This window comes from Cyprinodon tularosa, unplaced genomic scaffold, assembly GCF_016077235.1.
Source record: "Cyprinodon tularosa strain WSP-4 unplaced genomic scaffold, ASM1607723v1 ctg302, whole genome shotgun sequence".
NCBI classification, from domain to species: domain Eukaryota; kingdom Metazoa; phylum Chordata; class Actinopteri; order Cyprinodontiformes; family Cyprinodontidae; genus Cyprinodon; species Cyprinodon tularosa.
Window position 1 is genome coordinate 51,295 of NW_024039011.1, and position 26,734 is coordinate 78,028.

A 26,734-nucleotide genomic window follows, 5' to 3' on the forward strand; every position below is an offset into this window, starting at 1 on the left:
AGAGAAAGCTGGAAGGGAACTGATGCAGGGAGGAAGAGAGTTTAAATGTTTGCTGCAGTGAATCTCTGCCCTCATTCGCTCCTGGAGGCAGGATTTAAATGCTGTCGCTAACAAAACTGCTCTCCAATAAAAATCTAATTTTTAGCAGTTTTATCAGAGGCTTAAGAAATGACAGGTTCCTCTAACTCTCAGGGGTTTGCATGAAATTGACTCCAACTTACCGTTGTGAGCCTCTCCAGTGACTGTTCCCTCTCCAGGGGGGTTTCCATCTTGCTCGCGCCACTTCCAGTCAATACCACGAACGACCCGCGCCCCTGGGACGATGTACTTCATGACCTGAGAACGGAAAAGTCTGCGCTGGCGGCGAAGGTTTGCCTCGGCCTCCTTCACAGCTTTACCTGCAGCAGGAAAGACAGACGATGAGACCCTCTGCTTAACATCCACATTCTTTCTGCACCTAGCAGTCAGGACATTAGGGGGGACTTTAAGCCCATTTTCCCTTCATGTTTTAGTTCCTTTGGAGCAGTGGAGAACTGAGACACAGACAATCTTGCAAGGAAGAACCCAGGTTTATTACCGTATTTTCACGACTATAAGGCGCACATAAGCGCCGCATCAACCAATCAGAGAAGCTGACAGCGAGACAGACACATCGCTCTGATGACATATGATATTAAGGCAAATGAAAGGGCTGGATGGATGAGGAGATGATGAAAGCGTGGCTGAGGCAGGTGTATGTGAGGAGACCAGGTGGTTTTTTCCACGCATCACCATTGCTTTTAATATGTGACTCCATGCGTGCCCATCTCACAGCTGATGTGGAAAAAAAAGGTGAATCAAATGGACGCTGTGCTCGCCGTTATCTCGGGGGTCTGACAAAGGAACTTCCACCGCTCGACATCGGTGTGAAGCGGCCGTTCAAAGTAAGGCTGCGAGCGGCGTGGGAGCGATGGATGACAGACGGAGACCACAGTTTCACGATAAGTGGAAGGCAGCGCCGGGCAAGTTACGCCACCGTTTGCGGATGGATTGTAGATGCTTGGACTAACGTGTCTGCTGGCTCTGTTGTTCGAGCTTTCGCAAAAGCCGGCATTATTTCCGAGGAGCCGCGCGGCACGGAAAGTGACTCTGACAGCGAAGAAGGGGAAATTGACATGTCTGATTTAGCGCAGCTGTTTAATTCAGAAACAGAGGATGATGACTTTGATGGGTTTGATTAATATTTTGTAATAAATACTTGAATAAAGCACAATCATATTCAGTTTTGCTCCCGCTGTATTTTTCTACCTGAAAACTTAATTCAACAGCAGCCTCTGGGCGGGTCTCCTCCCGCGGTGGCTGGCAGGTGTTTTTTCATCTAAATAATCTAAATCTTGCAGCTATATTTGCTGTGATCAGTGGGAATAAAGTAGTTTTAATATGTTTTAAGTGAGAAAGTCCACCTGAAAACTTAATAATTGCAGTCAGTTCATCCAGATTATCTATTTCTGTCGGAGGCGCTCAGACCCCCACATACCAGCGGTGCACCAACAGTAGAAATCCCTTCATCAGCAGCCTCTGGGCCGGGTAGCCTGCGGGTTCACCGCGGCGGCTGGCAGGTGTTTTTCATCTAAATAATTTAAACTGCAGGCACCAGGATACCGGCAATAAAAGTGAACATATTCCGTCGGCAGGTTTCAGGATTTTAAGTTAATTTAGGAGTGATCACAGCGCTGTGTCATCTGCGATGTGTCTGTCTCACGGCCAGCTGCCAGGTTTGATTAATACTTTGTGATAAATACATGAATAAAGCACAGTCTTACTCAGTTTTGCTCCCGCTCTATTTTTAAATACGCAGTAGAGCTATTTAAATGTAGTAGAGGACATGTACCTGTATATAAAGAATGCGCCCTATAGTCCGGTGCGCCTTATGTGTGTGTTAAATACAGAAATGGGACACATAACTGAGACTGCGCCTTTTAGTACGGTGCGCCTTATGGTCGTGAAAATACAGTAATACATCTGCAGATGGAGAGACAGCATCTTCAGTGTACAACTGTCAGTGAGCTCTGACTGGGGCAGCCCTGGCCCCTACAATTATAGAGCCTCTTGCTCACAAAGACGCGAGAAAAACAACTTCACCTCGCCAACAACATTTCCTGTTATTTTAATACATCTTTCACTAGACAGATGAAATGTTTCACAACAGCTGCCTTCCTTTCACTCTATGGCAGAGGCTGATTGAGCTCTAACCACTTATTTTTCTCTCTCAACCTCCCCTTGAACCCTGTGAGACTGAGAAAAGACACACTTCAATATTCTACTTCCCAATCCCCATCCAACCTGTGAGCGGACTGAGGTAGAGTTCTCACCTAGCTGGTCTTCACAGACGGCTGTGACCGTGCCGTACAGCTCCAGCCCAGACAGAGACAGGTAGTGAGTCTGACTGCTCGCATTCTTCCCCATCTGTTTGATTCTTATATGCCTCCAGCCCTGCTTCTCGTCTTTGGACAGGTCCAGAGGCCACGTGGCTGTTGACCTGTGGGAAAGCAGACCTTTAGTGTTCAGCAGGAAATGTTTTTACTTCCTAAAACATCGGAGTTGGAGCGAAAGCTGTACCCCGGCTCATTGAGGCTGCCGTCGTCTATGTGTGTGTACAGAGTGGACCAGTTCTGACCATCTTTTGAGACCTGAAAAACCCAGTTCCTCAGCGCTGAGCGACCATAACCTCTGCAGAGGGAGGAGGAAAGCACAGACAGAAACTGGTTTTGTTGATGCCTTTTTAAAGATAACTTCTTAGAAAACACTTCAGGCCTCTGGGGTTTCTGACCTGGCGTGTCTCAGAGTGTACGCTGATGGGATGACCCACAGGCCAAGGTCAATAGCAAACCAGGCGTTCTTGTCATCGTTGGTGTGGCAGTTGAGAGCAGAGCTATCCCGACTGAGGATGTCCTCCAGACGCCCATAAGGGAGGTTCCGCCCCTCTGAGGACGTCACCACCACCAGGCCGTAGGCGGCAGGATTGACCCATTCATACGCCGTCCTGAGGGCGACAAAGATTGGAAACATTGCTGAGGGTTAAAGCTCCTGCTAAGAGCGAAGCAAAGCATGACGCACCGACAGAGCTGCATTCAACTTCCTTGGGAGAAGAGTTAGTCAGCTAGAGATCTTCAACAATCAGTCTTTCTGTAACAAACATCTGCTTGGTGCTCCAGCTGTACGCCTCCGAGTGGTGGCTTTTCAATATTTTTATCCTTTGACAGATTTAAGGAAAAGCAGCAGCCTAGCACTGGAGCTGCGAGTAACGATTATTTTGCAAATCGATTAATGCGTTGATAATTTTTTCAATTAATGGATTAATAATAATTTTTTCAATTAATGGATTAAAAATCAGATTATCAGAGGTTCCTCACTGAAGATTTTTTACGAAATTAAACCAGTTGAAACTAAAACTTTTCCACTTGAGGTGTTCTGGATAGAGCAGATTGACAGATAAAAAATTCTTTTTTTTCATCTTAAATGCAAAATGTTTATATATTTTTCTACAATTTTGATATAATTACTGGTCTAAGTAGGTCGCTCTGTCAGCTACAGGCGTATTTTATAGTCTCTATACTCCAGTTTACGATTACAGATCTGTCTTGAGCTGCAAAAACTTAAAAGTGTTATATAAGCCTCCTAAGGGCTCTAAGTATAAATCAGATAAATAGGCTTAAATACACAATAATCATTCATGATTGAATGTTTATTTTCCCTGCAGCGCATCCTGGAGAAAATGACACCATGTGATCATTCTACAGTACGATGTTTGGTGCTTTCATACTCTAATGGAAGTTACACTTAAAGAGGATGGTCTTTTATTTCCAGGTGGATCATCTAGATAAGTGGTCCTCCTAACTGTAATTCATTCTGGTGATAAGTACATCTATGGTGAGCTACGGTTTCAGACAGTCATTGAAGCTCACCTTTCTCACCACTGTTCTTTGAAAATGGCAGAGGGTCGGAAGAGAAAAAGGGTCTACGAAGTGTATGAGAAGAAAAGAAAGGCCTCAGAAGAGGCAGATATATCCCAGAATGCTTTGCACCGAGAGCACTCCTCGCAAAGCATTATGGGATTTGCTTTTAGAGTGGCCCGCACAGATGGCACACTATGGAGGAGGAGCTACGTGACCAACGGAGCAACGATCAGTTTATCTATGAGAACTATGAGAACAGCACAAGAGAGGGAAGGTCTTTAAAAAAATCCTCCACAATACCTTTAATGTATTACAATTTTTTTCATCAATGGAATTATTAGAAATACAATAAAGAAATCAGAATTTTGTTTTATTTCTATTTTGAGGATTTGAAATAAATAGAAAATAAAAACATTGGAAAATGCGTAATAGGACTCCTGTAATTTCAAACCATGTGGAAATAAAATGCAATCCTCTTCAAACCACAGTAACAATAAATTCCTCTTTTCCCCCCTGAAAAGTGTCTCACAGGCAATGATACAACTCTTAGTTGTTTCCAATGCTGTACAAAATTTGTATAATAAAACATTTTAAACAATAAATGTTAACATTGCTATAAACAAATGTTTGTTAGTCCTTCTACACACTATATTAAAAACAAACAAAAATCCATCTTTTTCCTTTTTCATACGTTTTGAAAAAGCTCCATTGAGCTACGGGTTGCTGACTAGCAACCAAACAGAAAAGGGTTGAGGGAGAATTGCTGTTTTTCCCCCACAATTCTCTCTTTAAAGAGCAAATCATCTAACAGGCTTGTTTCCTGTGTAAATAAAGGCATTCAGGGCATCAGCTGATCTATCTAGCCATCCAAATATTTGAACTTCTTTGCGGTAGTGATTAAGGCCCAGCCTGACTCATCAGACAGCGCTTAACTCTTCAGATGAATCAGTCACACTGTGTGAATGATACTGATGGGAAGAAAGAGGACGACCACACTGAAAACTTTTCTAACTTATTCAGAGCTGAAAACTGTTGGTAAGACGTTTGCGGAGAGCAGAGCTAACTGCTGCTAGTGGACTTACTTTGCATTTGTTCCGACCCAGTAGATGATGCCGTTCTCATCAAAGTCATGCTGATGTCTGAAGGTAAAGGTCTGCCCTTCCCTCAGCTTCCTCACAAAAACAAACGACGAGCGCTCAAAGTCGTACCACTGCTTCGCCACCTGGACAACGAGGGAGGGTTAGGAGTCGATAACAAAGCCTTCCCACTGCTCAGAAAACGTGTGGAAAGAGTGACGTCACCATTTTTAGAAGGTACTGCTCCAGAGACTCCACGGTGGCCAGCGGCTCCATCTTCAGCATGCGACCCGTGCGGTCGATCAGAGCCGTCTCCCCTGGCGCTCGTTCCAGACGGAAGCGCAGCCTCCTTGTCAGGATCTGACAGAAATCACACCATGAGGAGCTGCGGATGGACCCGACTGACTACAAACAGAACAGACGGCAGAACGACTCACCTGCAGGTTATAGGAGGAGCCTGGAGAGTCGTAAAGGTAAAGAGGTAGACGCTCAATGGACTCCAGGACAGCTATCAGCTTTCTGATTAAGGCAACTGCTGGTCGGCTGCAAACACATTCAGAGGCACAGGATTAATGATCAAGTAGTCAGAGGTAAATCGCTCCTTAAACTACAGCAATACAAACCATATAAAAATATGTTAAATCATTTTTTTCAAACTTGGGTCGACCAGCTAACATTCCGCATTATGTTCCCTTCCCACTGGCAATAAAAGACATCAACATGCTGTGTTAGGGTTGCCGAAATCACCAGTGTGACAGAAATCAGGAAAGTAAACAACGGAGAGCAACATATCAGGAAGCCAGGGTGTAGTCAGTGTGCTTTGTTTCTCTCTATTATCTGTCTGAATCTCTCTCACCAGAGCTGCTCCATGTTTATTCAATGGAAACAGAGTCGTTTCTGCTCGTTAGATCAGAAGCGACTGGCGTGGCATGTTGACGTCTCTATGCTAGGTTCAATGGTATCACGTAAATCAGCATGCCGATCAGAGCCGAGCCAATTTTTAACGCAGGTCATTTGCCACGTACCCACATTTAAACCATTTTTCCCCCCAGTGGGAAAAGGGAACAAGTCATTCATTAGTTAATTAAAAAATTCCTTTCCTTTGTTCCCATCCTGATAGCACTGCTTTTCTATAGCTGGTAAAATAATGTCCCCATTTGTACCCAAACAGTTTGTCACATTTAATATGATGAATATATAATCCAGAAAATATGACTGGGGGAGTCATCGCTAACAGCTAACAGACAGACCTCAGCCCTCAGATGCAGCTAATCTCTAAAGCTACTCATCATTTCACTCCATATTAAGGCTGAACGAATTTACCAAAAATCTAAATTGCGATTATTTAAAAAAACATTGTGACTGCAATTTTATTTAGCACTAAACAGAAGCTTATAGATGTTTCACCCAAGCTTTCAGTTTCTGTTACGGGACTTTACTGTAGCAATTGTTTGAAAAAACTGTTTAGCTCTATATGTATTCATGGATCTGCCGCCAGCTGAAACTCGCTCTACCTTTCTGCGTGGCAACAAGCCCACTTAAAGTGTTTAATCACCACCTAAAGGGCTGGAGGGAGAAATTTAGTGTCTAAGCCTAGTTAATTATAGTGTGATTAAAAATCGGTGCCTCTGCAATTTGAAAATTGCGCTTTGTTAAATTGCAATTATATTGCAAGCACAATTAATTGCCCAGTCCTATTCCATATTAACTGAATCAAATGTTTTTTTCCTTTTGCAGATTTAAAGTTTAACAATTTTAACTTTTATATCATCAGTATCTTCAACATTCTAAAACACAAACCAGCAAACTATTCTAGTACCAAGTGAAAAGGTATATAAAGTTCATCCAAAGTGGCTCTATTCACCTTTCGTTATCTTCATTCTCACTGAAAGCCGCCTTAAAGACGTTGATCCTCTCCAATAAAGGCTTACAATCATGTTTCACGTCCAGCTCTGCACTCTGCATAAAACACAAAACAGCTTCAAGTTATCATGTCAACATCTGGAAAATTCTCCTCTAGAAATAAGCTTTTGGTTAAAACAGAAATAGGGAGGCAAATAGAAAAGAAACCAGGATTAAACTTTAAATAAAAGAAATAGAACCTTCAAAGCAAAGATGCAAGCTTAACAAGTTAGTCTAAAGTTGACTGATCTTATTAATCTATTAATGATTCATTGATAAGCGGAAATTTTCCTAAAAACATATTTCAGCAATATATTGTTCCAGCTGTATTAGATACTGATAGAAATAACAAAAACCTTTTCTTACACATTTTTATAGGAAAAGTCCAGTCACATTGAGAATTCAAACTTCTGAAAGTACTTTAAATATGAAATTATTTCATACTGTTCAATAAATTCTCTGGTTCGATGGCAAATCCTCCCTCTTCAACTTGGCAATCCAACGACTAACCCGTCCGTAGAGGATCAGGAATCAGGAAGGTGAAATAATTCTTTTCACTTTTACCCGATGTATTCCAACATCCAACTGCCATGCACGTGGGCATTGTCAGCTTCACTATAGCTCTGGTGAATTTCAAAGGTGAAGTCCTCTGGAAATCTTCAATAATTGTTGATTGCAGATGTGTCTAGTAGTTCCCATTGATTTTGCTTGTAAAGGAGAATGGCGCTAGGCTTACCGCACCGTGACGTCACTGCCGGAAGATGGCAGGAGGGAGGGGTTAATATATTTGGGCAAAAATGGCTGCTCCCAGACTCAGTGATCACAATGAAATTGTTTTTATTTTTTATTATGCCCAATTCATTAAATCGGCACTAATATATTAGTTTTAGGTAGGGTTGTCACGATACTAAACTTTTCAACTCGATACCAATACTAAGTAAAATATTCGATACTCGATACCCTTTTCGATACCACAAGAATAAAAACAAAGACTCTAAAATTCAACAGAAATATTTTCCTTACTAAAACAAATACAATAAATAAATGAAAAACAATAAGAATAATATTTTGAGGTTGTATGCTGTGCACAATATTAAGCAAGCTTGATAAAAAACGTAAAAAAATTAAAATTAAGTGTTTCTTCCTTGGCTATGTTTTGCAGACATAACAATGACACTAGCCAAACCAGTTAAACAAAAATAAAATAAAAAGTTTGAAAGTGAAAAATGCACAGAATTATTCAATCACACAGTGTTAAGAAAGTGCATTTTCTACTATTCTGCACTTTAGATGGCTGTATCGATACTTTTGAAAATGAGTATTGTATCCGGATACAACGTTTCAGTATCGATACTTTTTTGAGTATTGATACTTTTGACAACCCTAGTTTAAGGTATAAATAATAATCTATTGGTTATTCCTGGCTGAACGGACTTTTCCTTTAAAATGTGACTGAATGAAAGAAAACGGTCTAAAAAATGTAACAGATGTGATTTCCAATGAACAGATGTGAAACTGATTAAAAGCAGGAGATGTCACTCTGACACCTTTCCTTCATACTCACATTACTGAGAACAGTGAACAGAGCCTGGACCAGGCCACTGCTGCACATTTCATATGGAGAAATCGTGTTTTCATCCTTCAGCACCACAATCAGGTTCTCCAGAGCAGTTTTCATCAGGTCCCTCCATGTGTTCTCACTTTCCAGGCACTGCCAGAGCAAAAATACCAACGCAGGTCAGTCCCTATGATCTGGAATCCGCTTTATAGGTTAGAGCCCCCGGCACTCGGCGGTGTACCTGTCTGTTGACGTGCAGCTCCCAGGCAGACTCCAGCTGCGTGGCAATGTTCCTCAGAGTGACCACCACCCCTCGAGGCATGCTCTCTACAGCTTTGAAGTGGTCGTCATACAGCTCCCTCGCCATGCTCTTCACCTTCTGCTTCGTCTTCTCCAGTTTGGACTTCAGCTTCCTTCCCCGCTTCCCAGTCCAGCCAGTAACAAACTCAGAGCCTGCACACAAACCGAAGGGTTAAAGGCGGCTCTGGCTCAGGCCAATGCTACATTCAAACCGGGTGCGTCTGCGCGTCAAAACGTCTTATTTACAAGCAAAGTTTATGGGGGGTAGCGTCAGGAACATCTAAGTGTTTGACACTGAAGTGATGGACGCCAGAGCGTCAACCAATCAGAATCAGAAACAGAGAGCGAGCTCTGATCATTATTGCTGCACTAGAATATTTTTTATGAACTCTGGAGAAACAGTTTATAAAAACCCAAACTAACTAGAAATGTTAAAACATGACTAAAGGGATACACACACATTGAGGTAGTTTAAAGTCTATTTTTTGTACAAAACTAAAGGGATAAACAGGTATTGAATATGGGTTATGCTGGTCTGACGGGATCTGCTCATCTGACAGAACAACAGCGGTATGCTGGGGGTCTGGCACTCCGAACAAGAACTGCATATTTTAGTGGGATTATAATCCCGCACTGATGAACAGAGGATATTTTGAGGTGGACTTTCTAAATTAAAAATGTGTTAAAACATAAGACAGAAATCGGGTGGGATGCCTCTGTGGAAGTGAAATTTTTCTTCAGTGGAACAAAAATGTAAATAATTTCTACTCTATATCAAAAACTGATTATGAATAAAGATCCAACCAAGTATATAAAAGAAAAGTGGTAATCAGAGTTTAACACGACAATGTCAGATGAAGACTGGTTAGATATGTGGAAAACATCAGAAATCCACCAATTCACAGATATGGAGGGAGTTCACTAGCCTCGTGAGACCATCCTGATCTCGCGAGCTTTCAAGCTTTCACTCGCAGATCAGTCTGGAGACTCTCCGTTAAAGAAAATTTGGAGCCGTTCACCAAACGAACGTCCAATCAGCGTTGGCTTTGAGGCGGGTTGAGGTGTGACGCAACGAGAAGCGTGACAGATCAGTCTAAAAAACATGGCGGCTTCAGCCGGTGAAACTAGCATTAGCGTGGCTATCGAGCAATTTTTATCGGAATTACAGAGTATTTCTACACTGAAAGAAGAGCAAAACACTGCTCTGGAGGCGTTGCTGAGCTAACGAGCCTTTACCTGCAGCAGCAAGAGTAGCCTGGCTTTTGGTTGTGTTTTCGTCATCGCTCTGTTAGTACGTCATATGCTTCGTTGATCTGATTGGTTTATTTGGCCCGTCTATCACCAACATAGGCCAATCAGCTAACCAGTATTTTCGCCCCTTCCCAAAATTACTTCAACGGAAGGTTTCCAGATGGATATGCGAAGCAAATCCATCTGGCGGAGTCAGGTCAGGAGTTCACATGGAAAAAAATCTAATACGATTTTTCATCACGCCTAAAGTCAAGAATAAATATAAGGACACAAACACGGGGTGTTGGCAAAATTGTGGATCAATGAATGCCGACCACTCACATGTTTTGGAACTGTCCTAAAATTGTTCAATTTTGGAAAAATGTAGATGAAACTGAAGAAGATTCTGGGATGTGATATTCCTATGAGTAGTGTGATACCATATCTTTACAATTTGAACAATATCAAAGCATGGGTAAAAGACATGTATCTGATTAAGATATTGTTAATAGCAACGAAAAGGGTAAATAACGAGGAAATAGGGACAGGCTGACCCCATGCTTCAAGAACAATGGACTGGAATAATAGAAGAAATCTACATCATGGAAAAACTGACACATCGTCTAAGTCTTCAACAAAATCAAATGGAAGTAAAATAGTAGAAATGGACGACATTCAGGACAAAAGACAACGACAAAGATAAAGAACTAGATAAGTTAGATGGGACAAAGGTCAAATAGAGGAATAGCTCCCAAGTGAAAGTTTAATGTGAAATGTTCATCTGCACTGTATATGTAAAAAAAAAGTAAAAGATACTAATAAAAAGTTAAATGGTAAAAAAAATATGTTAAAACTATTTTCCAACTCAAAGTAAATAAAGCCAAGCTGCTCTCTAGCTTGAAGCTACAGAACAGAGCAGATAAACATCCATAGCGTCCAGATTCTGTTTTTATGCATTTTTGACGCCCCTAATGCCTTTGGTGTGAACGCAGCCTAAGAACCAGTGGTCTATTTGCTACCATCACCACAAACTGAGGTAAAGGTTCCTGGACCCCGATCTGCCCAGATGCCTTTTTTCTCCATCTTTTAGCTCTGAACACTGACCCCTGAATGTTGACCCACCCAGAGACGTCTCTGCAGTGAATGAGTGTTTGGTTCCTCTGTTGGACTCGAACACAAAGCCAGGAAGGTCCTCCTTCAGGATAGTAGCCTGCTGTCCATCCGAGTTATGGATGGCGATTTCTCCTTCTTTCAGGCAAGTTAGAGACCAGTTCCCAACCGTCAGCTTAGTGGGACCGACGACGGAGAGGATGGGCTGGCTGGCTGTTACAGGTTTGACCTGACTCCTGGCCCGCTGGAGCTTCTCCAAGAACTCGCTTCGAGACTCTGCAGGATGTGGGACACAAGCAAGTCAGCGAAGCACAAAACACAGGAGATAACAAGTGGAATAAAAGCACGTCCAACGTACCGGAGCTGTCAGAACCCCCCTCTGGGCTCCCACTGGAGTACATGGTGGCGAGCTTCCCATCCAAGATAAATCGGAACCACCCATTGGAACCATTGGAGAGCTCCAGGGCAGCGGCGTCTGACCAGATGTAGAGACAGTCTCTGCCCCGAATGATGGACCAGTCCCTCCAGTGGTACGGCTTCCCCTGCTGGACTTCCTTGGCGTCTTCCTGAACCTCGTCCTCCTGCAGGAAAACCTGGGGGTTATTCTTAAGGTCTAAGGAGTTTCATTCAAAGTTTAATCAGTCAGCACTTTTCAACAAACCAGATGCCGCATCTGAAGAAATAGTGAAGAGAAAACTTGGTATGAAAAGTTTTAATGTTTGAACAATTAATACCTACATATATGTCAACTGGAAATCGATAAATCTGTCAATAATTTTTTCAATCGATCGATTAATAAACTGGATAGCAAAAAGTTCCTTAAAGACGACATTTTCCACTTGAGGCGTTCTGGATAGAGCAGATTGACAAACAAAACATTTTCTCTTGTCTTAATAGTAAAAGGTTTATGCTTTTTACAAATTTGGCATAATTTCTGCTCTAAGTGGGTCGCTCTATCAGTTAAAGGCACGTTTTAGTCTCTATACTTCAGTTAACAATCAATGACTAAATTAGTGGAGGATTATTTCAATAATCGATTAATCTGATTAATTGTTTCTGCTCTTGAAATAAAATAGAAAGGCTTTCTTATTTGAATGAGCTGATTGTCTCAGCTGCTCAGATCCAGGTTAAAAGCTTATATCTCCACTGTAGTAGTGTAATGCTGTAGTATTTGCAGTGACATGTCTAACCTGACTGAAACTTTTCACAATATAAAGAGAGACTTTGTTCCAGCTGTGATGTTTTGACTAATTTCCCTTTTTCTTCACTGGGGGAACTCACTAACAGTATAATGCTAGCAGAACATTGGTTGTTGGTCTAAACCAACCAGAATGAGTGTTGCTTTATTAAGTTAGTGCAGCTAGCATCAGGGCTTATCAGCAACTTTCTGCTTTTCTTGGTTATCTGACATTTAGATTCTCAGCACTGATGGTTCATTAGAGGCACTGAGTTGCTACTCTGTTAAGTCAACCGCTGGAGGAGGTGAAACTGTCTTCTTTAAAACTTTCCTTTTTGATAAAGCTTATAGTTAGAGTGGCTCAGGTCATCTTGAGCTATCTCTATAGTTATGCTGCTATAGGCTTAGACTGCTGGAGGACATAGGGATCTCTTTCCATCATATCTCTATTCTCCCATTCTGCAGTGTTTGTTTACAATTTATGCTCTTTTTTCTCATAGTAGCTTCATCTGGTCTGTTCCTGTTTGGCTGTGACTCCATCCTGGAGAGAAATATCCGCTGTGCTGCTGCCATCAATACCTTCATTTATAGATGTTGGAGATCGGCTTGTTTTCCAGTGTAGTCCTGTTTCTCTGACTGTGACTAACTGGATGTGCTCTCTTCATCCTCTGACATGGGAGCTGGCTCTTAGCTCGTCTGCCTGGCTGTGTGTTTCCTGGACGGGGCCGCCTGTGGAGCTGGTTGACAGTTGCCTTTTGTATATCTGCTTCTTTTTCCATGTCTGCTTCTGTCTCCTTGAAACCCCTTGACCTCAGCCGATGGCCGCTCACACCGTGCCCGGTAATGCTGGAGGTTTCTTTCTGTTCAAAGGGAGTTTTTTTTTCTCTCCACTGTCACTACAAGCATGCCTGGTTTGAGGGATTGCTCAAAAGTCGATATAATCAGCTGGTTTTACTTAGATTAAAAACTTTAAACTAATTGGACTGGATGATCAGGTTAAATTATCTCTGTAAAGTGCCTTGAGATGACATGATGTGACTTGACAAATAAACTAAAAATGTTGCTTATGACTTAATTATGACTTAAATACGTATCTTGGAAAAGATCGGGTCAACTTGTGACTTCCAAGTTCAACATCAGTGGAAAATATCTGCATTAACCCTTCATAGACTTTCCTTGCTCTTAGCAGCATGTTCTTTATTTAACATTAAATTACATCCCTTTCTTTTTTTCCAAAACTTTTAAGCCCAGTTTGAGAATCGCTGCATCTCATCCAGAGAAATCAGTCTTCCTCAAATTCATTCATTCATACATTTGTTTACTCCCTGAATAGTATAAGCTATCATATTCACCAACTTAGGAACACACAAAGGTTTATTGAGGCTTTTTAAAAATGTTTGTTAATTTTTGAACTTCAATAAACTGTTGGTCTTTGCAGGTCCACTGGTGCCTTTCCAAAGAGGTTATTCTCTGGCTGCTTCCTGTTTGGACCTGTTCACTTCCTGTTTGGATTAACTGAGTGTGCAGCTGTTCAGAGGAACTCCATCTGAAGTTAAGTTATTTTCTCTGTGATATCTCTGTATCTAAGTAACTCTAACTGACTACTTTAAAACATAGCACCTTCTGCTGCACTTTTCTACTGAGCACTTGTCAGTTTCACACGGTTTTATTTCTGATAGCAAGGAGTAGCTAGCCTAGGCTAGCGCTAGCTTAGCATTGCTATGGCTTCTCTCTCTCCCTCCCTTGACTCTTTTCCAACTCTTCATTCTTCCTCTCCTCTCTCCTGCTCTCTGTGTCAGATGTTCAGTTATTCCTCTGCCTCCTTTAGTGATAATGGGATGTGTAATAAGTGTAGTATTTTTGTAGCTTTGGAGGCGAGGGTGTCAGAGTTAGAATCCAGGCTTCAGGCTGTTGAACATCCAGGAGTTAAAGTAGGCCCCCCACGTAGCTGTCCTCCAAAAGTGCCTGAGCAGCCAGGCGATTGGGTAACTGTACGCAGAAAGCGTAGTCGTGGATCTCTGCCCACTGGTCACCACCAACCCGTTCACGTTTCTAACCGGTTTTCCCCACTCAGTGACACACCCACTGAGAAGCCCAATCTGGTGATTGGCAGCTCCATAGTCAGAAACGTGGCATTAGAGACACCAGGGACCATAGTCAAATGTTTGCCGGGGGCCAGAACGGGCGACATCAAATCCTACCTGAAACTACTGGCTAAGGATAAGGTTAAATACAGTAAGATTGTTATTCACGCTGGTGGTAATGACACCCGGTTACGCCGATCGGAGGTCACTAAAATTAGTGTTGCTTCGGTGTGTAAGTTTGCCAAAAAAATGTCGGACTCCGTAATTTTCTCTGGTCCCCTCCCTGATCTGACCAGTGATGACATGTTTAGCCGCATGTCGTCATTCAACCGCTGGTTGTCTAGGTGGTGTCCTGAAAACAACGTGGGCTACATTAATAATTGGCAATCCTTTTGGGGAAAGCCTGGTCTGATTCGGAGAGACGGCATCCATCCCACTTTGGATGGTGCAGCTCTTCTTTCTAGGAATCTGGCCACATTTATTAGTCCCCCAAAACCCTGACCACCCAGGGTGCAGACCAGGAAGCAGAGTTGTAGTTTAACACACATCTCTGCAGCTTCTCTACTGTTACCCACTCTTTACTCCATCCAGACAGTGTCTTGCCCACGACCAAAATCTAATAAATTAGCAAAGATTCCCAAAGGAGTAAATCATGATAATCTAATTAAAATCAAAATAACTCCAATTGGGGAAAAAGTTAAAACAATTAAATGCGGTCTGTTTAACATAAGATCGCTTTCCTCTAAAAGTCTACTAGTTAATGACTTGATTTGTGATAATCACATTGACTTGTTTTGCCTTACAGAAACCTGGCTGCAGCAAGAGGATTATGTGAGCATAAATGAGGCAACTCCTTCAAGCTATTTAAATTTTCACATACCCAGAAGTTCTGGGCGAGGAGGAGGAGTAGCAGCAATCTTCCAGTCTGACTTACTGATTACTCCCAAAACAATTAATACCTACAACTCTTTTGAACATTTAACCCTTAATTTCCCTGATCCAAATTTCAAGGCAAGAAAACCTCTTCTTTTTGTAACTTTGTATCGTCCACCAGGTCCTTACTCTGAATTTTTAGATGAGTTTTCAGAGTTCCTTTCTGATTTGGTATTAAATACTGACAGGGTCATCATAGTGGGAGATTTTAACATCCATGCTGACATTGAAGACGATAGCTTAAGAGCAGCCTTTAATGCTATCTTAGACACTATTGGCTTTGTTCAGAGTGTGAGTGGTCCCACGCATTATCATCTTCATACTTTGGATCTTGTGCTGATATACGGCATAGAATGTGAAGAAATAACAGTATTTCCTCACAACCCTGTCCTCTCTGACCACTTTCTAATAACCTTCAGGATTACTTTAACAGAGTTCTCCTCCCCCAAAAGAAGGTTCAATTGTAGTAGATCTTTATCAGATAGTGCAGTTATAAATTTTAAAGAATCTGCTTCACTTTCCCTCTCCTCTGTGTCGCTGAACAGTGCTGCAGAGTGCAAAAGCTTAGCTTATTCCCCTTCACAGGTTGATGATTTTGTTGATGGGGTTGCTAGTTCTCTGCGTATTGCCTTAGACAACGCAGCTCCTTTGAAAATGAAAACCGTTAAAAATAGAAAGCTTGCTCCTTGGTTTAATGCAGAGCTGCGTACTTTGAAGCAAAATGCTAGGAAACTGGAGAGAAAATATCGCTCCACAGGCCTGCGAGAGTCCTTCCTAGTCTGGAAAAATGGTTTACTGCTGTATAAGAGGACCCTTTGTAAAGCAAGAGCAGCATACTTCTCCTCATTAATAGAGGAGAATAAGAATAATCCTAGATTTCTTTTTAATACAGTTGCCAAACTCACCCAGAGCCATAGCTCTGTCGAACCGTCCATTCCACCTGCTCTTAGCAGCAATGATTTTATGGGATTCTTTATAAATAAGATTGATCTTATTAAAAATAAGATCATAAGCACTCCTCTATCCGTGATTGTACCTGAGGTAGTCATGGAATCTGAACCGGGTTTAGACTGCTTTGATCCAGTTGAACTTTCTGAATTAGCAAAATTATTGTCTTCATCTAAGCGTTCAACTTGTATGTTAGATCCAGTTCCAACCAGGTTATTTAAGGAGGTATTCCCTTTGATCTCCTCCTCCATTTTAGATGTGATTAATCTATCTCTGTTACAGGGATATGTACCTAAAGCTTTTAAGGTTGCTGTAATTAAACCTCTGCTTAAGAAACCGTCTCTTGACCCAGATGACTTGGTCAATTATAGACCTATATCCAATCTTCCTTTCTTATCCAAAATTCTTGAGAAAGTAGTTGCCAAACAAGTGTGCGGTCACTTACACCATAATGAACTTTTTGAAGAGTTTCAGTCTGGCTTTAGAGCTCATCATAGCACTGAAACAGCTCTGGTGAAAGTCACTAATGATATTCTCATGGCCTCAGATAATGGACTTGTATCTGTGCTCGTCCTGTTGGATCTTAGTGCTGCATTTGATACAGTTGACCAGAATATTCTTTTAGAAAGACTTGAATATTTTGTTGGAATTAAAGGAACAGCACTGGACTGGTTTAAATCTTATCTATCTGATCGAATTCAGTTTGTTCATGTTAATGATAGATCTTCAACACGCTCAAAGGTTATCTGTGGAGTACCACAGGGATCAGTGCTAGGACCAATTCTCTTTACTTTATACATGCTCCCAATTGGTAGAATTATTAGACAGCATGGGATTAATTTCCACTGTTATGCTGATGATACCCAGCTATATCTGTCTATAAATCCAGATGAAGCTAACCCATTACATAGATTACAGGCATGTCTTGAAGACATAAAAACCTGGATGACTCTTAACTTTCTGCTTCTGAATGCAGACAAAACAGAAGTTATAGTCTTTGGACCAGAGTCTCTGAAAAAGAAACTGATTAGCCAGTCACTTCATTTGGATGGGATTAAACTGATTTCAGATAATAAAGTAAAAAATCTTGGTGAATTGAATTGGTCCATTTTGAAAGGTGAACCTTTTTTTGTACCAACCTTCTCAGGCTTTGCTTCGTCTTCATTCTCATCATCAGATGCGGGTCCAGCCAGAGTTGACACCTTATTGATGACCCCCAGTCGAGCAAGTTGGTCAAGGAAAACATCTCCACCTTTATCAACAAGATCCCTGATGATCTGCAGAGCCAGGAGGTGACCATCATCATCGTCCTAACAGACAGTAACAAGACAGGCCCAAATGGTTAGCATGAATCCAGCATCAAATGTCTGAGTTACACATGGCTCATATATCAGAGCGTCATCTAAGGGACTGTTTTACGTTAAGGGGGAAAACCAATGATACTATGATCAGGTATAAATGTAGGAATCAACACCAGAGTATTATGAGAAGAATCAGAGCTAAAATCCAAACCTAACAGGAAAAAATAGAGACGTACTGATGCCTTTTTTTCCCTTGTTTACTTCCTAAAGGCGTCACCTTTCATGTTAAAAAGAGTGTTGGTCTCCATAAATCCTAATTCTGGTCCTCCTTGACTTACATCAACCCTAGAAGGAAGCTAACATTAGCCTCAAATCCTTAGACTCAAATGCAGGCCATCACTAAAGCCCATTCCACCCTGGGGGAAAAACCCATTTAAACCCTCAGCTTTTAGTGGCAGTGAGAACAGCTTATGTATGTCTACCCGGTTCAAATGAACCGGCAAGCGACCCGCGTTAAAAATCGCCTCGGCTTTAATCGGCATGCTGTGGGAACACAGAGCCGCTAAATTACATGATACCATTGAACGCAACGCACGGACGTCAACACACCGCGGCAGTCGCTTCTGATCCAACAAGCTGAAACAACTCCTGTTCCATTCGATAAACATGGAGCAGCTCTGGTAAGAGGGATTCAGACAGATAATAGAAACAATAAAGCACACCGACTACACCCTGGCTTCCTTCTATGCTGTTCTCCATTGTTTACTTTCCTGATTTTTGTCACTCTGGTGACATCATCTACGCTAACCCAGCGTGATGGTGTCAAACATGCATGATTGTTAGCAGGTCGATCCATATTTGAAAAACACGCGTTAACCTGCTATTTTCAGTGGGATAGAAAATTAAGTGTTGCTGATGTTTACGTTTATTCTGTGATGTTAGAGAGGAAACAATGAGAAATGAACCATGGCTACCTGCTAATGTTACCGACACTACAAGTCAAATTGTAATGAGTACCTCAGCGAAAATAAAAGGGGTCAGAATGAGCTTTATTTACTTCCTCATAAAAAAATATTAAACACGAATTTTAAGGATTTTTCAGGACTGTATATGTATATACCAGGAAATTACTTCTTTTAAACTTTAAACATTTTTGAGCTAACTCCACATCTTGTCTTTTCCTCAGCTCATGTAAATAAACACCTGAAATTTCAGGTGAAGTTTTTTTTAAAACTTTTTTAGCAGAGATTTCAGCTTCAGCGGCCGGGCAAACAAAAGGGATCTTTAAAAACATAGACCTGTAAGTTACAGTGCAACTTTTTCTCTTTCTCTCTAAAAAAAAAACAAGAAAAAAACTAATCATTTCATATTCCTCTCCATTCTTGTTGTTTAAAGGAATAGTGCACCCAAAACATGATTAGCCTTCATTTTTCAGGTCCATAAAAGTTCACAAAAAACGTGTCAATATTCCTCCATACTGGTCGTCCAATGTATTCCAAGTGTCCTGAGTGCGTAGCATCCAGAATTTACTCGAAACAAAGTCATTTAGAATGTTTTTAGAGCATAAACAGTAGAGTATAGGATTTCCTGAAAGCGCGCGCCTGCACGTTCACGACGCTACGGAAGCCGGCAGACCAAACCAGATGAAAGTGCGCATTCAGCGTCTGCTCTGCCGATAATGCAAGCGTAGAAGAAGAAATGTGCTGTTTACCTGTGCAAAGAAAGAAACAACGAAAGAAAAATGTTTGAGGACTACAGTGTTGAGGAAGAGCATGAGGTCTTTGCTGAGCTGAATGCGCACTTTCGTCTGGTTTGGTCTGCCGTGGTTTTCGTAGCGTCGGGAACGCGCTGGCGCGCGCTTTTAGGAAATTCTATACACTACTGTTTATGCTCTAAAAACATTCTAAATGACTTTGTTTCGAGTAAATTCTGGACGCTACCCACTCAGGACACTTGGAATACATTGGACGACCAGTATGGAGGAATATTGACACGTTTTTTGTGGACTTTTATGGACCTGTCTCGGACACCATAGACCTCCATTATTTGAATGTCAGCAGACAGCAAGAAGCCTCCCAGATCTCCAGATGCATTTGAGATATCAAAAAAGTACTTCAGAGTGTTGTTCAGCATGGGGGTGAGTAGAAAATGGAAGGCTAATCATGTTTTTTGGTGCACTATTCCTTTAAGGAAAATACATTGCCTACGGTCAATGCAACATGCTACCAGTTGAATGCATGGATTACAACTATTTAAATAATCATTTCCATGACTGAGAGGCTTTAGAGCTAGATTTCCATCGTTATTTACTGGGTCTCTGGTTCAGAAAGAGTCTCAGTGGAGTTTAGGCAGGCTGAGGCGCTTTAATCCCAGCTCTTCCATGGCTCACCTCCTGGTCGAGGACAGTGGCAGTGATCTCCACCAGGACTGTGGGCAGGTTATGTCCCGTCTCGCTCTCACACACCTCCCTCAGCAGCACTTCACCGCTGTAGTGAACCATCTTCCGGATCAGAGCCAGACTTGCTTTCCTAAAAAAAAAACAAAGTCATTATTTTTACTCTCTGCTTTATACTGACGTTTCACATGGATTTAGACTGTGAAGAGTTTACCTGATAGAAGGCAGCATGGTTTGCTGAAAGGTTTGTGCAAAAACAGGCAGAAGTCTCTTAAGGTAGTATGGAGCCATTTCTGGATCTCCTTTAGGTTCAGTGCCCTCCTCCTCCTCCTTACTAGCATCCTTCTTCCTCTTATCGTCAGCCTTATTCATCGGACACATCCAGTCTCCTGGAAGTCAAACATTGGTCACTTCTAATACGGCTCAGGAAAACTGATTCAATTTGAAAATGTTCCTTAAAAATGAAGCCTACCAGGCGACTGCAGTATAGCCACCACTTCGCTGTGTCCCCTCTCTCTGGCTTTATCAAGGGGGGTCTTTCCATCTTCATCTCTCAGGTCTGGGTTGGCTCCGTGCCGCAGCAAAGTCTGACAGAAGAAAAACATGGAAACAAAACTATGACTGTGGTCCAAGGAAGGGAAGAAGAAAGAGAGCGTCACCAGCTGATGAGATGCGCCTCCATGCTTCAACCCCACTGAACAGAGCCTCCACTTTACCTTGGCTACCTGCGGGCGCCCGAAGCATGCAGCGTAGTGTAGAGAAGATGACCTCTGACCTCTGTTGACATCTGCACCCCTTTCACATAAAAACTCAACCTGGAACAACAGCCGGGATTTGAGTTAATCTCTGCAAAGGTTTTAAAGCCTTTCAGACTGAATCAGCATCATGAAGGAAAATCTCTCTGATGAAGAACTTCCCCATAACTTCCACCCAGCTCTACAGTTATCCAAAAGATTCATCAGATTCTGCTCCAGGAACCCTTTGCTTCCATTTCTTTACCATTTCCTGTGTGCCGAAAGCTGAAGCCCAGTTGAGCAGCGTCTGTCCAACGTCGTCCATGAAGTTTACTTCAAAGGCTGAAAGAGACGACATTCGAGGGAAAAAAACAGTGGAAAAATTTTACAAACATTTCCATCAGGGTATGATAGTTTTCCATTCATCAGCAGAAGTCAGAATTAGCAGTCAGAAAGTCTGAGGAACCAGATGGTACCAGACTGCTGCGTTCAGGATGGATGCTGCTCAGATCAAAAACAGATAACCCCTCCTTCTTTAACGCTTTATAGGGCACCCAGTGAAATACTTTGAAAAATAAACATTTTTAAGCCAATAGTGTTGTTGGAATCCAGGAAAATAACTTATTTTTGTTGCAACATTAAAAAATATGGATATTTTGACGGCAAAAATGAATGTCAATGTAATAACAAGGAACGCCACCTTGCCCGGATACATTAGGAAAAATAGCAATGACCGGGTATGCTCATCTGACAGAACAGCGCAAGTTTATTCTGGACGTTTTATTTAAAGCATTCAGGACTAGCATGTAGAATGTATGTGCTACCGGATTTATATATGCCTTTTCCACACTTAAAGGAATAGTACACCCAAAACATGATTAGCCTTCATTTTCTACTCACCCCCATGCTGAACAACACTCTGGAAATCCTATACACTACTGTTTATGCTCTAAAAACATTCTAAATGACTTCGTTTCGAGTAAATTCTGGATGCTACCCACTCAGGACACTTGGAATACATTGGACGAGCAGTATGGAGGAATATTGACACGTTTTTTGTGGACTTTTATGGACCTTTCTGTCTCGGGCGCCATAGACCTCCATTATTTGAATGTCAGCAGACAGCAAGAAGCCTCCCAGATCACCAGATGCATTTGAGATATCAAAAAAGTACTCCAGAGTGTTGTTCAGCATGGGGGTGAGTAGAAAATGAAGGCTAATCATGTTTTGGGTGTACTATTCCTTTAAAGACCAAGAAAATCATGTTTTCTTATAATTTTTGGGTGCTTTTCTTTCACTTATTCCAACATGATCTGTCTCTTACAGACGGATGCTTCTCCTGCTGGAGCTTCATCTAAAGAACAACATTGCATCATGCTGAGAAATCTGCTGCTCCCACAATAAAAACACTTCCAAGAAAAATAAAATAGACATTTGAAAGTTTGTTTTCTGTCTCTTTTCTCAGGCGTCATGGAAAAGTAAACTGAAGTTATTGTCTATTGTGGTTATTATCGAGGTATTCAGTAATTAACTGAGAACCCAAAGCTTAGTCCATTGGTAAATCTATGTGGTCCAACAGCACAAACAATACTAAAAGAATAAAGAACATAATACTGGCAAACACATATTAGAGACGACTTTATAATAGAACTGAGTTCATTGTCATGTTCTTACATTTTTTCTTTATCCAGTTAAACTGGAAATAGATTATATATATATATAAATCATTAAACACATGCATAGATAAAAATTATTTCTATTATGAAGACCCAGGAAATGAACACAGAACGTAAAATATTTCTGATATACTGGCTTTTATTGTACTTTGCTTTTACTTTGAAAGGCTTGGGATAAACTTCCTGTTCTGAAAGAACAGGTCTGCAGCTAGACTATTGGTTACTTCTGCTGATGGAAGCTAATCCCTTGTCTAATCCAGCTGTTCTGGAAGATTTGTTAAAGAAAGTCTTTAGAGTGGTTTAATGCAGAACAGGGCTCTGGAAGAGAACTAGCCCCACAATCTAAGTATTATTTTGAGCTGTAATCTGGCCGTTACGGAGGCGCAACAGAACCACAGAAAACATGGAAGGTGTTTGGGTCAGAGAAACTCTGACTCAAACACCAAACACTTTCCTCAAAAAATGAAAGCTGCACAAGTCCCTGAACGCAGCAGCTGTCAGAAGGGCCAGTCTCGGTTCGGTGCACTGCAGGGGACCGCCTGCTCACCTCCTGTATCGATGGCGTCGATCAGAGCATCTGTGTCCTTGCTGCGAATACAGTCGATGAGCTGTCGGTGGGACCGCTCCCCAGAGCTGTCCAGGCGGCGCAGTCCGGGGATTCGGCCCGCTGCGCCGGCGGTGGACTTCGGCAACGCCTTCCGTCCCTCGAACAGCAGCACCAGCAGCAGGTCCACCAGCCGCATGGTATCGAGCACGCATCTCTCATCTCCACCCAGGGCGGACTCCATGGAGTCCGGCAGCGCTGACCGCAGCAGGTCCTGACCACAGGATGAAGGTTAACATCGAGGCTGACACACAAACCCCGCCTCCTTTTCCAACACTTACATGTGTGACCAGCGGCGAGCCTCTACACAGCGTGGACAGCAGGCTGACGATGGTCGACACCTGGTTACTTAGTTTGGAGTCTGCGGCAGACGGGGTGGCGCCCGTGGAAGGCCGGCCTGGTTTACAGGACGAGGACGAGCCCGACACGTTGCCGCCAGCAGCCGCCATGCGGGACAGCAGCTCCTCCGTCAGGCCGTGCTTGGCCAGGGGGGCGGGGTCAACTCCTCTACGGGTGAACCGATCGGCCAACGAGGCAAAGCAGCGCAGAGCTCCATCTGAAACCTGAGGAACAGACGTCACGTTAGACACAGGTGAGAGAAAAACCTTTTTCAGACGAGCCAGTGTTTCGTTACCTGGTGGTCCTCATGTTTGAGGAGACTGGATAAAGACTCCACACACGTCTCCAGGGACGAGTCTTGAGGCTCCATCTTGCTGCAGAGGCGGGACACGACAGCCATGGCGGAGTGAAGCGTGTCCTTGTGGACAAGGTGTCCGCTGTCTCTAATGAAGCTCAGCACGCAGTTCAGACCTCCGGCCTCGAAGACGGCGCCGGACTCCCTGGTGCAGATCAACTCGAGCACCTGCACACAGCAGGGTTTCAGAAAATGAACCCCGAAACCAGCTTCTCCCCTTAGGACCCAACTGCTTAAAGCGACCAAACAGTCCCAGTCAACCGTCCAGTAGTGGTGGGTCCAGCAACACCGATGCATCGGCGCATTAGGGGTAAGTATTGGCATGTGTGTTGTGATACATGTCACGATACTTGGGTCACAATATGATATTATCACGATAAGGGGTGTGGAAAATAATCGTTTTGGCGATATATCGTGATATTCGGCTGCCCAATATAATATCGATCTTTCACGTCTTAGAATCGATTTTCAAAAAAAAAATGGTTACATAAAAAGTTGATGGGAAAATGGGCTACCTCTGGACCACCACTCTAGCAGAAAGCGCTGTGGAGCCCTTTAACTGTGCGTGCAGCACCAAATCTGTATTTGAGGCAGTCACAGTGGAAGAAAACCCCAAACAACATGGATAATAGTACCTAAGCAATATTTTCTGATGAAAATATACAGCACTTGCTGTTTTATCTCATCGTTTGATTTTGATAGCTGGGGAAAATATGGCAATATATAGTGATACTGCAATATCGTGATAATATCGTATCGTGACCCAAGTATCGCGACATGTATCGAATCGCAACAATCATGCCAATACTCACCTCTAATCACGATACTGCAATGTATTGCAAAATCAGGTATTCGCGTATCGCAATATTTCCCTCAACTATAAAATTAAATGTATAGAGAAAAAGTTCTGTATATGTTCATCAGAAGATATTGATCATTTAGTTATTTTGGCATCCATGATGTTTGGGGTTTAGGTCAGTCCACTGTGACTGCCTCATCTATTGAGGCAGGGGCTCCACAGCGCCATCTGCCAGAGTGGCGGTCAGAGGGAGCCCATTTTCCCCTCATTGTTTTAGGTAAAATGTTTTGTTTTTTAAAAAGATCGATATTAGGAACTGAAAGATCAATATTATATTGGACAGCTGAAAATCAAGACATATCGCCGAATCGATCTGTTCCTCATAACCCTAAACGGACCTGTCGAGCTCCAACAAAAAAAATAGGTGCTCGTACCATTTCAAGAATGTCAAGTGACCGATAAGGAGCCGTTTGGAAAGCTGTGTTTATCAGCACATCTGTCAGCCGAGTGGAAACAATCGGATGAGTTGTAATTAAATGACTTAAATAATCGCCATCTAATTCAGTATAATTCAGCATTGATTGTTAACTGGAGTATAGAGACTCTAAAACATTCCTTTAGCTGACAGAGCAACTCGCAGGAATGATATCAAAATTTTAAAAAATTTTAATTTTGCATTTACGAAAAAGACAAAACAAAACATTTTCTTCTGTCAATTTGCTCTATGCAGAACTCCTGGACAGAAAAGCTTTGGTTTCACCTAGTTTAATTTCGTTAGAACTCTTCTTTAATTGAAAAAAATAATGGACACATTAATCGATTTGCAAAATAATCGTTAGTTGCAGCCCTACTGTCAACGCAATGCATCTGACAAAATCTGATCTTTTGCAGTTTATTATAAAATTCATGAAAAAAGTGGATCCATTTTGATCTCATTTGTTTTGTGTCATCCTGTTCCTCTCAATTATCACCCAAGTTATCCAAATTAAAATTGATCTTACTTTAGCTAAAATGTTAACAAAATAAATTAATCCTAGTCCACAAACTACTTATTCACATGTACACTTTAATCTGTTATATCATCACAATTATGGAATGCATCTAAACATATCAAATTTAGCTTGTCAAAAACTGATAAACCAGATTGGCCTGGACTGTGTTCTGGACTGGGATGTATCGAAATGGATGTGGACCCATCCAGACCACTGGATTTCTCCGCCCATTTAATGGAAGCTTTGGTCTCGTCTGTCCGGATTTGGTGCCTTTTAAATAAACTGAAGTGAAAACAGAATAAAGATTTGAACAACAAACTGTTTTAGTTCAGCATGCCGGCCGCTAGCCACCAGCACCTGTCTGTTCTTGCTCCCTTCTATACCGGGGTTTAAACAGGAATGAGCAACTCTAATTTAATGCTTTTTAATACTTATTTTAATGCCATCAACAAGTACCCATGGCTCTCATATATACTAGGAGTGTAAATAATAATCGTTTTGTATCGATGCATCGATCCAACAGCCGACGATCCGATGCATCGATACGTCCGCAAGAGTATTGATTCATGTTTTTTTTCCTCTGGTCTATTTTTATCCATTTGCTCCTGGGTGTAATTCTCCCTCCCGTGCTGCGGTGGCGCTAAACCTATTTTGCCCTCCTACCTCGCTTCCTGGTTATACTCTTACAGCAGTGTGTTGCAGCAAGCTTGACACAGACATTTTTAAATTAGGCTCAATATTGAAGCGTGGTCTGTGCTACACACTGTGGGTCTAGATACGGCCGAGGCAGCGAGGAAGTGGGGGCGAGTTTAGTACGACGACGGAGGGACATGAGGGCCAAAAAGAGCGGAGATCCAGGTGGAAAAAAGGTCCCAGCCTTCTCACGCACCTCGCTCTTCTAGGGGGTCAAACTTCACGAGTTGTTTTCCCGAAATTTCGGTCATAAAAACAACACAAGCCGGCCTCCTGTCTGCGGCACTGTTTGTGGTCAGCTACAATTTGGGAGAGGAGCAGCGGAGCGTCTGTGGAGGGGGCGGGACGTCTGGAGCCGAGGTATTGAATTGCACTCATTGCACAGATTATGTGCAGTATTTTTGCAGTATTTTTTTATGCAACTTTTGTACTTCTGTTATTTGCTGTTGTTTCTAAAAAAAAATGCATAACAATATTACAGCTTTCATTGATTTATTTCAAACTTGAAACTTTGTTAACCCTGTAAGGTGTAAAAAAAAAAAAAAAAAAAAAAAATTTACCGATTGGAATCGTGGTGTATTCTTGAGTATCGA

At 42.1% G+C, this 26,734-nt stretch overlaps 1 protein-coding gene across 2 annotated transcripts in view; it reads right to left on the minus strand.

Moving 5' to 3' along the window:
- Positions 1–26,734, minus strand: part of hectd1 (HECT domain containing 1) — a 63,660-nt gene that overhangs the window by 27,080 nt on the left and 9,846 nt on the right. For both annotated transcript variants that reach the window (XM_038291862.1, XM_038291861.1), the window contains 21 exons: positions 23,598–23,825; positions 23,245–23,526; positions 22,907–23,177; positions 20,949–21,025; positions 20,666–20,764; positions 20,422–20,536; positions 20,164–20,338; positions 19,944–20,082; positions 17,393–17,563; positions 11,470–11,692; positions 11,124–11,387; positions 8,713–8,924; positions 8,478–8,624; positions 6,876–6,970; positions 5,449–5,554; positions 5,237–5,371; positions 5,018–5,157; positions 2,810–3,022; positions 2,599–2,709; positions 2,352–2,518; positions 222–398 (listed from right to left, as the gene is read on the minus strand). In XM_038291862.1, coding sequence (XP_038147790.1) covers positions 222–398; positions 2,352–2,518; positions 2,599–2,709; positions 2,810–3,022; positions 5,018–5,157; positions 5,237–5,371; positions 5,449–5,554; positions 6,876–6,970; positions 8,478–8,624; positions 8,713–8,924; positions 11,124–11,387; positions 11,470–11,692; positions 17,393–17,563; positions 19,944–20,082; positions 20,164–20,338; positions 20,422–20,536; positions 20,666–20,764; positions 20,949–21,025; positions 22,907–23,177; positions 23,245–23,526; positions 23,598–23,825 — 3,547 coding nt within the window. The remainder of the gene's footprint in view (positions 1–221; positions 399–2,351; positions 2,519–2,598; positions 2,710–2,809; positions 3,023–5,017; positions 5,158–5,236; positions 5,372–5,448; positions 5,555–6,875; positions 6,971–8,477; positions 8,625–8,712; positions 8,925–11,123; positions 11,388–11,469; positions 11,693–17,392; positions 17,564–19,943; positions 20,083–20,163; positions 20,339–20,421; positions 20,537–20,665; positions 20,765–20,948; positions 21,026–22,906; positions 23,178–23,244; positions 23,527–23,597; positions 23,826–26,734) is intronic.